General features: G+C 44.6%; 1 protein-coding gene across 1 annotated transcript in view; it reads left to right on the forward strand.

Moving 5' to 3' along the window:
* CACNG5 (calcium voltage-gated channel auxiliary subunit gamma 5) overlaps positions 1-2558 on the forward strand; it is a 28085-nt gene extending 25527 nt beyond the window's left edge. Inside the window, exon 6 of the mRNA XM_074970523.1 lies at positions 1100-2558. Within this exon, the coding sequence (XP_074826624.1) occupies positions 1100-1357 (258 nt within the window). The 3' untranslated portion in view covers positions 1358-2558. The remainder of the gene's footprint in view (positions 1-1099) is intronic.
* Positions 2559-16373: the final 13815 nt, after the last annotated feature.

Consider the following 16373-nt stretch of genomic DNA (forward strand, 5'->3'; position numbering starts at 1 on the left):
TCCCCAGGGTGGATGTTAACTAAAAGGTGCCTAGTCCACATTAACGTAGTCCTCTTCAGACAGGACTCCATTAATGCAAAGTAGGAATCTTTTATTCACGCCCAGTGTCCACACGGGGGAGTTACAGTGCAGCACTTTCATGCTCACTGCTGTTCACACCCCTGTAGTCCATATAGACATAACCTTAGAAACATGGTCTGTTCTCAGGAGTTAAAATATTGGTTGTTGGGCCAAACCATCAGGAATTGGTTGTTATGAAAAGGAGGAGTGTGGTGGGGTTTGAAAGGGCAAGACTCTTTAGGAGCCCCTAATCGTTAATAGACATCTATATGGAATGACTGACAAATGGGCCGATCCTGGTGCTGTCAACTGAGCCTGTGTCTCCTGCCAACCAGTGCAAACCCTGAATGCCAGTGGTCAAAGTAGGTTGAATCAGGAGAAGCAGGAGCACCTTGATGACAGGTGTATTGTTATCCCCATGTTACAGATGGGGAAGCAGAGGCAGAAGTGACTTACCCAAGTCGGGAGGCCATTTGAACTGGTTTGTCCTCTTTTTGGATGGTTTATTCCCTGTCTGGTCCTGGCAAACCTGGACATGGTTTTGTCCGGTATTGGACAGGGGACTCCATTTTTAAAAGCAAAGTCACGCCGGCGGGGGCAAGGCGGCACACTCTTAAAGATGGCACCCCCTTGTGAGGCACTGTGCGTGAGAGGCCATGCCGGTGGGGGTGGGGTGGAGCACTCCTCAAAATGGTGTCCCCCTGTGCAGCGTGACCTCACACGTGCTGTGTGTGAGAGGCCATGCCAGTGGGAGCAGCGTCACACTGGTCCTGAAAGTACTGGAATGGCCACCCTATAACCAATGTCTTACTGCAAGTCATTTGCAGAGCAAGGGAATGAAACTAGGTCTCCAGGCAGCCAGTCTGATGCCCTGCCCAACTAGATCCTGCTACTTTCATAACTACACAGTCTTGTTTGTCCATGGCAATGCCAATACAGCTCCTGAGCATTCATTCATTCATTCATTCATGCATTTAGAATTAAATCAACCCAGTTCCCTACCCTGTGAGTAGCATTTGTTTCATTTTCTCCCTTTCAGAGTGCTGGTGTGATGTCAGTCTACCTGTTCATGAAACGATACACTGCCGAGGAGATCTACAGACCCCATCCCGGCTTCTACCACCCCCGTCTTAGCAACTGCTCTGATTACTCAGGGCAATTCTTGCATCCTGATGCCTGGGTGCGCGGACGCAGCCCCTCCGATATTTCCAGTGATGCATCTCTCCAGATGAACAGTAACTACCCTGCCCTGCTCAAATGTCCTGATTACGATCAAATGTCCTCCTCCCCATGTTGAATGGCAATTAACCCCATTGCCTACTTGGGATTAAGAGGAAGCAGCTGTTGTGTCCTGACTCAGTTTGTCATTTTAGGCCACTCTTTCAGGACAATCCTCTATTTATATGATCATAAATGGTGTTAATTGTTGCCTAGAGCACATGGTAGTTTGTTGGGTTTTTTTTTAAATGATACTTACCCTGCATATCTGAAATACATCTAAGGTCCTGATCCTCCAGCCATTCCACACCCCAAACAAGTAGTAGCTTTGGATGTGGAATAGATCAGGATGGGGCTTAGAGAGGGTTTGATATCAAAGAACCCCCAGTAGCAAAAAATGCATTTCATGATAGGTGGCACAAGCTTGTGTGTTTGTATCACTTTGCTGTAGATTTATTGGCATGAACGATACATGTAAATTTCTAAGTAATGGTATTAATTAAAGTACAAATTGCATCTTGATTTGACATTCACAATGATGGACCATTGTTGCTGCGTATCATTTCTAAGTAGGCCATAATGATCAATAGCCATCCCTCCCAACTATACCTCAGGGGATTTTCAGAGGTCTAAAATTAAGTTAGGTTCCCATTGACTTTCTATGGGAGCCAAGACATTCATTTAGGGCCTTTGGCAAATCACATCCAAAACTATTCATGTTAGACCTCCCTCCAATATGAAAATGTTTGACATCAGAAAGGCAAATTCTTGAAACAAAGGGTCAGATTCTCTGCTGGTATAAACTCTGTGGAAGTCAGTGGTGCTCTACTGATTTCCCACAACTGAAGATCTGGCCCAAATTTTATATTTTACAGAAAATGGTATACAAGCTTGATTGATTTTGCTGTGTACCTTAGTTGGGGACCTTGTCATTCATGAAAAAGTCAATGTTATTACACTTTTTGGTCTTGGAGGACTGAGAGCTACCAGGAGGTGAATATCAGTCCATTTCTAAATTAAGTTTGGGGAACTGAAGGTGAAAATCTACATACAGTACTGTTGTAAAAAACCACAAGATTACTGAAAGAACTGTGTCCGAATGTATGGTTTCTACTCTTGTTGTTTTACTGCCTCAGAAAATGTCAGCATCAGAAAATCCTGCAGGTGTTTTTTGTATATTATATTTTAATTTAAAGTTTGATTGTACTAAATGTAATGCACTGACTTTCGACCTCATTACAATGTATTTGTAATGACCCTTGTACTATTTTATCATCGTTTACAAAATATTCCAAAATATGATCCCAGTTCTGTGTCAGGATCCAATTGCAAAGACCATTTTCAGACTTTAATTTTCAATCTTGTGAATGTTTGGTTAGCCTCTCAGTGTGCGGAGAGCATTTAGGCTAGAACTGTTTTTACCAAGACAGTGTTTATAAATTGATTTTAAATAAGTTTGGTGGTATTTACAGCTTAGATTCTTTTTTTCCAGTGAACCAAGAACAGTGCGTGATGGGAAATAATTTAGTTTTTTTTATTTTAACAATAATCTCAAAAAAAACCAAAAAACCGCTGTGTCCACATTGGTCAGAATAAGTGCCAGTTGAACAACACTGCATGGGAATGGCTTGAAACCACTGGCCATCAGTTTCAGGAGTGATCTACCGTGCAGTCGATTCTCCAGTTTCCTTTTTAATTCACTCCAACTCCTCTGCCTTGGAGCCTAGCAGCTGCTGATTTTTATGTTACCTGACCCTGGTAAAGAATAATGGGGGCAGGCGAGGAGGAAAGAAACCATCGTGATTGCAAAAGGAGTCTCTCTCCCATCTAAGCGGCTTAAAGCCCAGAATAAATTAAGGATGAAAACTGTCAAAGTAGCCTGTGTGGATCATTTTGCCTCCAAATGAAGCTTAAGTTCAGTGAAGGTGCAAAAATTCCTCCTCAAGGGCTAGATTAGAAGACAAACAAAATCTGTCTAGCTTCCACTCTGCTGTGCAGGTCCTAAAAACTTTAGTTTCAAGGGGGTGCGTGGACATCTCGGGTGGCTTTGGAGAAAGATTTTATTTACAGCAGCCTCAAGAGCAAATTGCTTCCCATCAGCCATAATTCTTCAGCCCAATTTTAAAAGTGACTGGAGAGTCTGAAAGCAGATTCTCCTAAATGTCCAGTGACAAAGGCCTATACTCATCCCTCCTCTATACTCCAGTCCAGCTCCTATAGAAGTCTTTCTGCTGGCTTCAGTGGGAGCTGTTTCAGGCTCCTACATCTGTTTGCCTCCATTTTCCTAGTCTCAAGGTCCGCTGCACTGCTCATTTTCAAGAGGGGATTGGTGCTGTGAATGCAGGTCCCTTAAGCACATGCTTATCTTTAAGCATGCGGGTAGTCTCACTGAAGTTCACTGGGACTACTCACATGCTTAAGTGCTTTGCTGAACTGAGGCCACTAACAATAAAATGAACAGAGGGAGGCACATGGGCACCCTGCAGGAGATGCCAAGCAAGTGTGCTGAGTTTGGCCAACTATGTGTTTTGAATGTGTGTGTCAGATCTGTGAATGGGGAGAGCCGCCTCCCATGGAACGTATGCAAGAACTGCACAAGCCTTAATGTGCCAGTCAAAAAGCTTTACAACCAGTGTCCCATCATGTCAACAACAGCCAGCCCCCATCAGCATGGTGTACACGGACTTGTTTGCTTTCACAGATCTGGCTGGAAGAATTGCTTCACTCTCAATTGCTGATTGTGGTGCTGTCTCTTGCTGATGGCTGAAAAGCCTTCACCTTTGCATCCTCTACTGCTGTGGTCATTATATAATCCTGGCACCTTAGACTAACAAATTTATTTGAGCATAAGCTTTCGGGAGCTACAGCTCACTTCATCGGATGCACCAAGTGAGCTGTAGCTCACGAAAGCTTATGCTCAAATAAATTTGTTAGTCTCGAAGGTGCCCTAAGTCCTCCTTTTCTTTTTGCGGATACAGACTAACACGGCTGCTACTCTGAAACCTGTATACTCCTGGTCAATCCTGTGCTCTCCAGGGCTGTTAAATCCTGCATCAGACGATAGTGTTTTTTCTTTCACCTGCCACCAGTCTCCCACTCAACACACCCAAATGAATCTCAGCAGTTTGGGAGACAGAGGTGGAGTTCATGACATTGGGCGGCTGATGAGGAACACGTGATAAGTGAAGAACTAGCATGTGGGAGGTGAGTGAGCCTGGTCACGAGATGGAGCTTTGGGACTGAACAACAGTGATGCCCCTCGAGAATACCCGTCAAGTGAAGACTAGGTGTCTCCTTCTCCCCACCTTTTACCATAATCCCATTTGTACACTTATAGAAGTGACAGGCGGTGCCTTTCTGTAAGATTAGTACGAGGCTTGGGTGAGTGGAGAAACGAGGCTCTTTCGGCTTCTCGTCTCATGATCCACCCCAGGCCTTCCCCCAGCCCACCAAAGAAATACATTACTTGTCATGCCTTATTGCTTAATTATTGCCAAGCTGTCAGGTTACATGGAGATCGGACTTCGATGTCATGGAAACAGAGGAGTAGGGGATGGTTTAATTTCTCTGTTTGTAAATTAGCTGGGAATACCCTGGAAGCCTTATAAAATAATGAGATTCGGCTCTGAACAGAAGAGGTTCGTTGGATGCTGCCAGCTAAGTTTGATTTATCAGATATAAGTAACATAAAATGTACACGAAGGAGCTGATCTGGCTGGGCCTCCTCAGCTACCATTGAGGTTGAGGGGAGCTGAGAGTCCTCAGCACCTGGCTGGATCAGGCCTTTAGGAGCTATTCTGATTTCTTAGTCCTACCTTTACTATGTAAGCTACAGGGGAACGCAAATGTCGCCGAAACAGTGGCAGCTCAGCTAAGATATACAGCATTCTAGCTCTGATACTTATGTGGCCCCCATCACTGCAGTATCTGAGCACCTCCCAACGTTTCACATAGTTATCCTCTCAATGCCCCATTTTACAGATGGAGAATCGAGGCACAGAAAGACTGAGTGACTTGCCCAAGGTCACATGGGGCAGGTGGGGAGCGCTGTGAGTGGGGGTGCTGGAGATTGAAGCAAAGTTGCCTGAGATCCAGGCTAATCCTGGACCCTCCTTCCTCCCCTTCATTAACTCAGACATCTTTAACTGCCCTATTACAGCAAAGGTGACTAAGAAGATTGTGGTGAAGCCACTCTGGTGATACCTCAATTTACCTTGATCCTAGTCAATCCGGTTTCAGGCCTGGATGAGGTACAGAAACCATGCTGGTTGTATTGGCTGATGATGAATCCCGGACACTCCACCTGCCCTGAGCAGAGGGCTGGGGGGGGCCTGAGAGCAGCCGCCGGCCCAAGTCCCCACTCCACAGGGTGCACCACCCAGGGCAGGTGGAGGGTCTGGGGCTCCCCATAGCAGCCTGGGCTCCCTGGGGGCCTCTTGCTACTGCCCAGCTCCAGCTTCTGGCCTGGCCAAGGGGCGGGGCTTCAGGGGGGAGAAGGAGGAGCAGGGGGTGAGGCCTCATGGCGGCGGGGGTGGTGGGGGGTGTCTCACCTCAGCCCCTTCCACCGGGAATAGGTTGGTGCTGCCCCTGAGCCTTGGGCAGACGTGGAACAGTGCCACAGGGACTCCAGGACAAATGCTGCCCTGGAGTCATTGAGCCCAGGACCCGGACTTGAACTCTGCATTTCGGGGCTGTCCTGCCCAATTCGGGATGGAGAGTCACCCTAGTCACAGATGATTGTAGGCAGGCCTACATCTGGGAGGAGAGGTGGGAATGCAAGTGCAATGAAGTCCTGGCCACTGCTGATCCTGGGGCATTCAGGAGCTGGCGGGGATCTAACAAGACCCAAATTGCTGACCTGTGTGACAAAAGGCCAAATGCTCCTTTGGTCAAGAGGCTGATGGAACGGCTGCCTTTTCTTCTGCTTGTCCCCCCCGCCCCCCGTCCCCCCCAGCAAACAAGCATCACCTGCATTTTTAATGGAGTCACACCAGTGTAGCAGAACAGAGAATCAGATCCTGTTACGTTTTGTTATATGACCTATGTTATACAGTGTTATGGCTGAGAGTTCTTGTACAGCTATATTTTAACTGTTTTAAGGCTTTTATCCAGCTTGTGTATTAATCTTTCACCACATCCATGGCTCCAGTGGGCTCTGTGATCCTTCAGTTTAAACGAAGGAGGATATAAATGTCTTACTTCCCTCCGATGCTCATTTATTAGTTATTTAGAAGAAGCCATATCTCTATGGTGCGACGTTTCTTCCTAAACAAGCAAAATGTGTCATTTTCAGAAAACCTTCTTCTGGTATTATAAGATCTTGCTCTGGGATTTTTTTCTTTTTTGTACCCCAATAACAGATGTGAGATGAAAGTTTCAGATTCACAGTTTGTGAAGGATTGACAATTCACACATACAATAAATAAAAAAAGACCCCTTTTTTTCTCTCCCTCTGGTCCTGTAATAGGGATGTTGGGCCTTTTTCAGATTGCATTGCAGCATCATTTGTTGTCTGGGGTTTATTTTTTTCTGTTGTTTCATGTCCCTGTGAATAATACGAGCTCTTTGAAGAGTCTTTCTTGAATTTGTCTTTCTGCAAATTGGCTGAGCTGAATCTGGACTGTGTATGCTGAGGTCATATGAAACAGAATGGCTCTTCGTGACACTCTTACTAGGGAAGCTGAGTGTTCACCTTTGGGGCACAGCAATGTGTGTAAATGGACATATTCCATTCATATGGCAGCAGACCTAAACACATTTTAACTCTGGGGCCATTTTTCCTATGCAGACTTGTAGTTTCTTTTTATTCATCTGGGCTTTCCTTAATACACTGTTGGGTGTCTCATTGAAGTCAGTGGTAAAACTTCCTTGACTTTAATGAAAGCAGTATCGGGTCCAGTGCGTACAGTCCCAATAGGTCACAAAGTAACATTACCCATAGTGAGGTACAGCCACTCTTTTCTCCTGGTTACAGAACTCAGATGTAAGGGTGTTATTTTTGTAGTGCCTGCCACACAGGCACATACCCCCTGCAGAGTCAGGGAAGCTCACAGAGCTATATACAGCGCTAACTCCCAATTGCAGCATCTACGCTTTCCCCCCATACACACACTGCAATGAACCATAAAAATAGAACATCCAGGGGAACATGCCATGAGTCTGCCCCTGCATTCGTCAGATAACTCAGTGGAGTTATCTGCCAGGGCCTCCAAGGGTTGTACTGGCCCAATCCAAACCCCACTGAAGTCAATAGGAACCCTTCCGTTGACTCTAGTCAGCTTTGTATTAGCAAAGGCCCTGATTCAGCAAAGCATTTAAATGCATACCTAAATCACAATGATTTCAGTGTCTGAGTATGCATTGCTAAAGGGGGTAACTCACATGGGTTTGCACCAGACGTTTGAATCCAGTGAAACTCACAGAAGGCATAAAAGGCCAAAATCTGCTTTCATTTCAACTGGCATAAATCTGGAGTAATTCCACTGATGGGACCAGAGTGACTTCAGATTTACACCAGTGTAACTAAGGGCAGGATATAGCCCTGGATGCTTGCTAACAGCTTAATTCAAAGCTCCAGCCAAACACTGTTTCTGCTTTTTATGCTAATACAGCCTTGCTAGGTCTGTGACCACCAATTCTCTCTGTTTTATTAAACTTCCCAAGACAGGGAAGACTTTTTATTCTTAATAGATGAAAGCTGCATTTCAATTAAAAGGTAAAACGCAGGATGATAGTGTGTTGTCAGAGTAATTTTTCTGGTGGTACATGTTAAATAAATAATACATTTGGTCCAACGGGGAGTTTTCAAACTTTGTGTGATTTGTATTGTACTGACATGTAGGCACCATTCTGCATGTGAAACCCAATAATCTAAAAAATCCTTACACATTGTCAGCCTCTCCGTTTTATTGCTTTCAAGAGAACATACGTGTATGAATAATTCACCTAGGATAAGTATTGTTTTGAAAACAGACAGTGCAACATTCCAGGTTATTCCCCGATAATCCAATATTATTCGCTGAGAATCTTGCAGCTGTGCTGACAGGCAACGGCTTTGAATCTTTAATTCAGGGCAGTGCACATTGAATGCATTTTTTAAAAAGGGAATCCATCATGTGAATGGAGGTGGGGGGGAGGGATGGTCTTTTGTGACTTGTCTGCATTCAGGGTTGCACCAGTGTAATGTTTTAAATGGATTTAGTTAAACCAATGCAAAAAGCTACATGGGCACTCTTATTTCAGTGTAAACCAGATTTATTTCAGTTGATCTTAAGTTGATTAGGAAGAGGTTTACACTAAACTGAAATAAACACACCCACACTGGCTTTACTAAACCAGTTTATTTAAACTGACGCAAGTTTGTGTGTCGACATAGTCTAAGGCCCCTAATTCAGTGCTCCGGTCCTAATCAGCAAAGCACCTAAGCATGTGTTTCAGTCCCATTGACATCAGAGGGACTTAGACGAAAGTCTGCTGCTGTAGCGCTTCAGTGTAGACAGTCCCACTGCAGATGGGAGGAGTTCTTCCATCACTGCAGGTAATTCACCTCCCCAAGAGACAGTAGCTAGGTTGATGGAAGAATTTTTCCATTCACTGAGCGCTGTCTACACCAGGGTTAGGTCATCTTACTTGCATCTCTCAAGGGTGTTGCATTTTTCACACCCCCGAGAGGCGTAGCTATACAGATGTAGCTTTTCAGTCCAGATGAGCCCTTAAGCAAGTGTTTAAAGTTTAGCACGGTTAAATATTTTGCTGAATATGGATGGGCTTAAAAAATGCTTAAATGCTTTGTTCAGCTTGGGCCTCTCTATAACAGTTGAACTGAAGCTGACAAAAAATAAGTGCTCTTATTCATGACCACGAATTTCTTTGCAGCTTTGATACATCTTTATAATGAGACATCTGTCTTTTAAAAAATTAACATGGAGGTGCAAAGAGGTGAAGTGATTTGCCCAAGGTCACTCATTAAGTCAGTGTCAGAGGTAAGACTGTAATTCAGAAGTCCTGACTCCCAGTCCCATGCTCTGACTGCTAAACAGGATGTCTAGAGAGGCCCAGAAACTTGATACTCCCTGGACTGCCTGCTTTCCCTGAAGCCCTGAGGCTGTGGCTTTTCCATCCTCAGCTGGATCCCAGGGGTTTAATATTAATATTAAATATTAATTCCTGGAGAGATTCCTCTGAAGGTTGGCCAGAGGATGCTGTTGCACCGAATAGATCTTCAATGCTCCAAAATCTGCAGAGTCTATGCAAAGTGGTTTCTGCAGGGTTCCAGGGAGGGGGTTCCTTCCTCCGAAGATATTTAAGATCACTTGGGTTTTTCTGCTCATTTCAACCCCTTGGCCGAAGGAATTGGCAAGGGTGACCTGGCCTGAAATCCTTAGAGATAATCAGAGTGCTTCTGTATGCATTTCCCAAACCCAATGTGTCGCCATCACGCTAAGCGTAATGACGGTTAGACACTCAACAGCTCAGTATAAGCTTCCAAACATATGCCAGACTAGATGAGCAGCTTGGTGTTTACAGGCAGATCACAAAGCTCACCCAGTCAACTGAGGGCCAGTTTAATTCATCCTCCGCTATTGCTTTCAGAGGCTTTGAAGCAACAGTGCAGAAGAGCTATAGCAAAAGCATTAGTTACACATCACACCATACTAATCCACAAGATCTATTTTACAGAGCCTCCTCCGCCATCTTGTGGTACCAGCTAAAACAAGGCAGCTCATCCAGCTCACCTCCAGGTCACCAGCCCCAACTATGGTGTCAATGAGAGAGTGGTCCATTTTGGGGACCAGAGAGTGGTTCCCTTCTGTTGGCTTTTCAGCGATCTGTATCGAGCCCAATTCTCTGAGCTGCTGAATGCCCTGGCGGTCACAATGGAAGTGGAGGGTTCATGGCATTGTTCAAGTAGGGCCTGCTCCTGTTAAAGGACAGGATTGTGACCTGCCCCCAACACAGAATACAGCGGAGTAAGGGACACCGGGTGTCTCGTTATTCCCGTGTGTAGGCTATCAGCATTGTGGGTCACAACACTGAGAGGAGAGCGGCCTTTGGCAAGCTGCAACACCTCCTCCCACGCAGGTGTGCATGGAGTGGGTGGGCAGAGGCAGCAGTTGAGTGGAGCCTTGGATCTGCTGCCTAACATCTCATACAGCTGAACGGAGGCCAGGTCTACCTTTAAAAACTAGATCGGCCTAGCTATGTTATTCAGGGCTGTGAAAAATGTCATTCCCTGTATGACATAATTAAATCAACCTAATCCCTGGTATAGGTGCTGATAGGTTGACAGAAGGATGCTTCTCTTGACCTAGCTACCAACTCTTGGAGAGGTGGATTGAGTAAAAACCCCTTCCGTCAACGTAGGAAGTGTCTACGCTATGCAGCTACAACCATGGACCTCCAGCTGTGCTGCGGTGGCACCTGTAGTGTAGATATGGCCTAACCTAGCCTGGTGGTGTAAATAATTTGCTGCTAATATAGATTGATGGCAGACCTGGAGGCAGGAGCGAGGAATGAAGGGACTGTGCCTTTAAGCAGCACAGCTCTTCCCCTGGTCTGCTCCTCGGACTGTGCATCGACACACTGCCCTTTACTCAGGGCCGATTGTGATAGAATTTCACTCAAAGTCAATAGCAAAACTTCTTCAACGGGTGCAAAAGTGGGGCCCTTTCATAATAAGCTCTTTGGGATAGGGACCGGTTTTCTGAAATCATCATGCACAACTCTACTGCCACGGGGCTGATGCTGCTACTCCTATGGGTAGCACAAATGGTGTGTTATGAGTGACAGACTCTGGCCCCATATAAATAACCAAGGATAATGTTCTGCTGTTATGTCAAGCACAGCACAATTAGAGAGTACATAGTACGGAATGTCATGCAGCTGCAATTAACATTTGATTTAAGTAAATGCACTACTTTAAAGCTAGACACGTTCAAGCTGGAGTGAAACCTGATTTCTGCTTATACTTTAAAAGGGAATGACATGGTTTATTACTCTGCTTGTTGGGAGTTCTGCATGCTCCTTTTGGGGTGGTTTGTGAATTTAAAAAAAGGCCTCATGTTTATGCAGGACAATAGCATTATATATTATTTATTATTATTTATAATTTAGATAAATAGCAAAATAATCTCAGCTAGTGCAGAATATATACAGAGAAACCTTTATCAAATCATTTATTTCCATATAAATTATGTACTGTCAAAGCCACTCTGCAGCATTTGAAGGTTAAAGGCTCCAGCATGGAAATGCAAAATCTGAAAATCATGTCAATGAGCAAGTGATTATTTAAAAAACCCCCACAGCAGACTGACAGGCATGGATTTCCTACTGATGGGTTCAATATCTCTGCCTGACTCAAAATAGTTGAAATAAAATAAAAAATAATAAAAATGTGAACGCTTTTTTCATCTTTTTGGGAAAAGTAGGTCATATCCCCCAGTGGTTATGCTTTATTCATGTAAATACATTTTTGCAATTAGAAATACAAAAAAAACCCCACATTTGTGTCAACACAGACATGAAGCGAACTGGGTCAGGCTGGCTCAGGTAATTCTGGGGATATCTCAAGGATCAGGTAGACCTGTTGAATAAGCCATTTCCTATTGTTTTACTTTGTCCTCGGATTGACCTGAAAGATGGTCCATTTTTAGAGACTCTGTCCTGTCTCTCCCCTGTTGTGAGTTGGAAACTTATCTCTAAACGGTCTCTTTTCCTCTGATTCCCTCATTAACAACTCTACTTTCTTCCCTGGTGCGGCTTCCTCTGCTTCCAGCCAAAAGCACTGCCCCATCCACCAGCAATTCCTCCCAAGAATCCTACGTACCCTGCTCCTAGGGCCAGATTTTCAAGCAGTCAGCACAGAAGCAGGGCCAGGTTTTCAGAAGCACTCAGCATCCAGCAGTTCCCATTGTGACACCTATGGCAGGTGCTAAGCACTTCTGATGATTCCAGTAGAGATGCCAGGAATCCCTTCTCCTTGGCCCAGTGCCACTCAGGTTGCTCAGTTGAAAACCTTCGAAAATTGCTAGTCTCCAAGGCACCATACCATGTACCTGGGCTTTGTCCAGTATCAGAAATATCAAGGGAAAAAATGCATCTGAAACTGTTTCAGCTCTTTCTAGCAAGTGCGATTTAGTGCTCAATCTGCTGCTGGTGGGTGCTAGAGCAGAGCAGACAGCCCTATGTTTGCAGAGGAGAAAAAAATGAAAACACTTAAAACTCTCCAGTTTGAGCTGCAGTATAAGAATAATTATGGCTGCTATTTAAAGAAGTCGTCTGATAATGTTAAAATGACAACAGCCTGACATTAGAACATTGCAATCTACGCTCTCGTTGGGTTTCTTTTTTTCCCCATCCTCTGTGGCATATTTGCATTTTCCCAGGCGCGTTTAAAATTCTCCTCTTAAATGGCTCTTCAGCAAGCCAGGAATTTCAGTGTAAAGATTGTTGCACACTTTTGCTTCATCATGGAAAGAAAATGTCAAGGACAAATATATGCCCTAACGGGATTGTTGGCTTTTGTTATCTATATCTATACTGTGTGCGGATAGACATACACGCAGCCATATATAGGTAGAGATGTGCATATGTACATAAGATATAAAAAATCTATAATGTGACCCTGAAACTCACATTTTAATCATACACAGTATTATAGCTTGGGCAAGCTACTTCACTCCTCTGTGCCTCAGTTTCCCCACAGTAAAATATGGATAATGATACTTACTTCCTTCATAAAGCTCTTTAATATCCATTGATGAAAAGATCTATATATGAGTAGGTATTATATTATTAGATTCCTAATATTTCACCTGTCCTGCATGGTGATTTGCAGTGAGTTCCTCTTATACAGACTCTCTCTTCCTTCCAGTGGAATTTCAAGGGTCCAGGTCTACAAGTTACTGATGATAGCAATAACTGGAGCAGCTGTAAGAGCTGCATCAGAGTCCTCAGGCTGCGAAGGCCTAGATATGAAGCACCCCCCCCCCCCAAAAAAAAAAGTTTAACACAAAGGGCAGAGGGAGTGACACTGTGAAAGAATGTGGGGTTTTCTTTAACATCAGTGCATTTTCCCATAACTTAACTTCCAATACACAGATACAGAAAGTCGATAAATCGGGTTGCCCCCCATTCAAGAAAGAGCTTAAACATGTTGATTTACGTCTAATTGTCTTATAAGCAGCCATAGATAGGGGTGCTTTCCTGAATTGGAGCCTATGTGTGGGACAATGGTAGATCTGGGTCTAAAATGTAGGCAGATACTCATATTAAGAGGAGTGCTTGGAGCTTATGTGGCCCAGATCACCATAATATCTGAGCATTGGTCAGAGCCGCATGCGAGAGATGTTGTCCTAATATCCTTTCTTCTCTTTCTGCAATGCTGACCTCCTTTAAATGTATCAGGCACCACTGGAAGGTTTTTTGGCAGTCAGCATTCTTCTTTTTTTTTTTTCAACAACTTTGTTTTTGTACCCAATTAAATAGACTGAGAGTCACTTTTCTCCACCAGAGCATTTAGAAAACAAGATGTTGTGACAATTAAATGCAATTTAAAAGAATATTAAAAATGGATCTCTACGCCTGTCCCATTTACTTTAAGTTCTCGGTTTTCGTAAGATGTCAGGAACAATGCCTGAAAATGAATTAGGTTTAATCCAGCTCAGAATAACAATTAAAGCTTGGAATGGTCAAGGTCCCTTTAAACAGATCAATTAAAAGATTGGCTTGTAAAGAGCCTGTGCGTTTTCTTTTCCCTATTTAAAATAGCAAGACTGAAGAGCATTAGCCTAGCCAGTCTGTGAGAGATTCAAGATGGGATTTTTCAGAGGTGCTGAGGAAAGTTAGGCACCCAATTCAAAATACACTGGGATTCAGGTACCTAACTCCCAGTTTGTCTGAGGCCTTGTTCACACGAGGAACTTTTGCCAATTTAAGAATCCCTGGTATGAAGGCAATGTTACCAGACCTATCTGAGGTACTTATGTGGATCCCATTATCATTAGTATCTAAGTACCTCACAGCTTGTGGCCTCACAACACCCCCGTGAGGTAGGGCAGTGCTATTAGTCCTATTTTACTGATGGGAAACTAAGGCACAGAGGCTAAGTATCGTAGCTAAAGTAACACAGGAACTATGTGGCCGACCAGGCATTTCAACCCCATTCTCCCAAGCCCTAGACCAAGCTAACCACTGGACCATCTTTCCTCTCTAAAAATGCTTCTTCTGGTATAGTTTGTTCTTGTTCGGGAAGTGTATAGTCACCTTTATTCCTGTAGAACTATATTCACGGCTTATACCAGTATAACTATTTCAGGTTAAAAGAAAATCACTCTGCACCCCTAATCAAAATAGTTATATGGGTAAATTTGAAGTGTAGCCCAGGCCTTAGGGTTTTATATTACAGCCCTTCGCCTTAGCACCTGAGCATCTTCCACACAAAAGCAAATCAACAGAAAAGTCCCCAGCCTGCTTCATAGACCTCCAGCACCTCTCCCTTTTCAGGGTCAACATGCTGGTTGGGATAAGGTTTTGGTAAGGGGCAAAGGGAAATCCCAGCCTAGAAACTGAAGTGATTTTCGTGCTCGTGAATGTTCTTGGATTGACAGTCCTAGAGACTAAAGTCCTCTGTCCCCACAGAACAGGTAGCAGCCTGGGCATCGGTGCCAGCTTAGCCACCCCACCCCGTCACTGTGCCTCTAACCTGAGCTGGATGGACCCCCTTAGGGGTTAGGAGCTCAGCCTCCATTCAGCCATGGGCAGGGGAATATGACTGGAGCAAGCGGAGGCAGAGGCTGGGAAAGAGCTGACGAAGAATGCAAGGAGATGCTTCCTTTGCCGAGAAAAGGAGAGAGGAAAAAAATACTAAACAGAAAAGAGGAAGAAGGCTGCAGTATGGCGTGTGAAAGGGGAGTGGGAGGCGAGTGCCAGAGCTGAGGAAAGGCAAGGAAAAGCAAGGGAAGACGCGCGCATCTTCAAGGTTAGCAAATGCTCCCCCCAGATTCCTTGCATTTCCCTGTGAGCTGCTTCTCCATGACCCCTTCCCTCATCCACCACCCACTGGTGGGAGCAGCAAGTGCTTACTTTGCAGTTGAAAGCTGCACTGTGCAGTGCTTCAGCCCTAGAGACAGCGTGTGACCCAAATCTCAACCCCCACCCCTACACACTGTCCAAATTGTCCTGCGGCCTCTGCCTGGAACTTAGCAGATCCAGAAGGGGTGAGATGCACTAAGCTCGCAGTGATAGGTGAATTAGACTCAGTGCAATCTTAATTCATCTCCAACATAGCCTGCAAGCGGGTCTGGTCACATTAATCGCTTTATCAGCATCACTTAGGCTCCTGTAAACTACTCAGATATGATAAAGTTACCTGCTCTTCAGGAGCCAGGGAGTCCACTGGAAAGGACATGTTCTATAATGTGCTCTGAAGGGTTATGTTTATTAGCCAGACGTTCGTTGATATGGTGACAGGGAAAGGTAAAATACTCCACAATGTGAACATAAGAGTCTGATAGTCCTTAATTCAGTTCCATGGGTATTTCTATTAATGGATTCCATGGAAACCTTTCAGTGCGATCTTCTGGCTGGAATCAATAAGCTGTCTGTGTTTTGAGCCTCTTCCCTGAGAAGACAGGTAGTTACAGTTTCCGTTTCACAGACATTCATTCCACCAGCATGGATGAACCAGCTGGCTGATTCCATGGAAAACAGCCACATTTTGCATCCCTAAATTCCACCCCTGCATTTTCAACTCCAAAGGCGCTCCTCTTTATTTCCTGACCTACCCCAGGCACGGTGGTGATGTGTGCTGTTAAACAATTCCATGTCCCAGGCTAGAAGTGGTTGCATTTCTGTGAATGGAGCAATCCATAGGTCTAGCGCCTGATGCTACTTCCAGTGAAGTCAATGAGAGTAGGGTAGGACCTATCGCTTGGAATTATGAAGGTACTACAGAGGCTGCTTTATTCTCGAGCCTGAAGACAAATCCTCCATGCTGATGTGAACGTTATTCATGTCTTACGGTGAACAGATTCGAGTAGCTCGATCTAGTTAGCTCACCAAAGACAGAGTAGGAGGTGGCTTGATCAGGATCTATA

Source organism: Natator depressus, chromosome 14 (genome assembly GCF_965152275.1).
Source record: "Natator depressus isolate rNatDep1 chromosome 14, rNatDep2.hap1, whole genome shotgun sequence".
Lineage (NCBI taxonomy): Eukaryota > Metazoa > Chordata > Testudines > Cheloniidae > Natator > Natator depressus.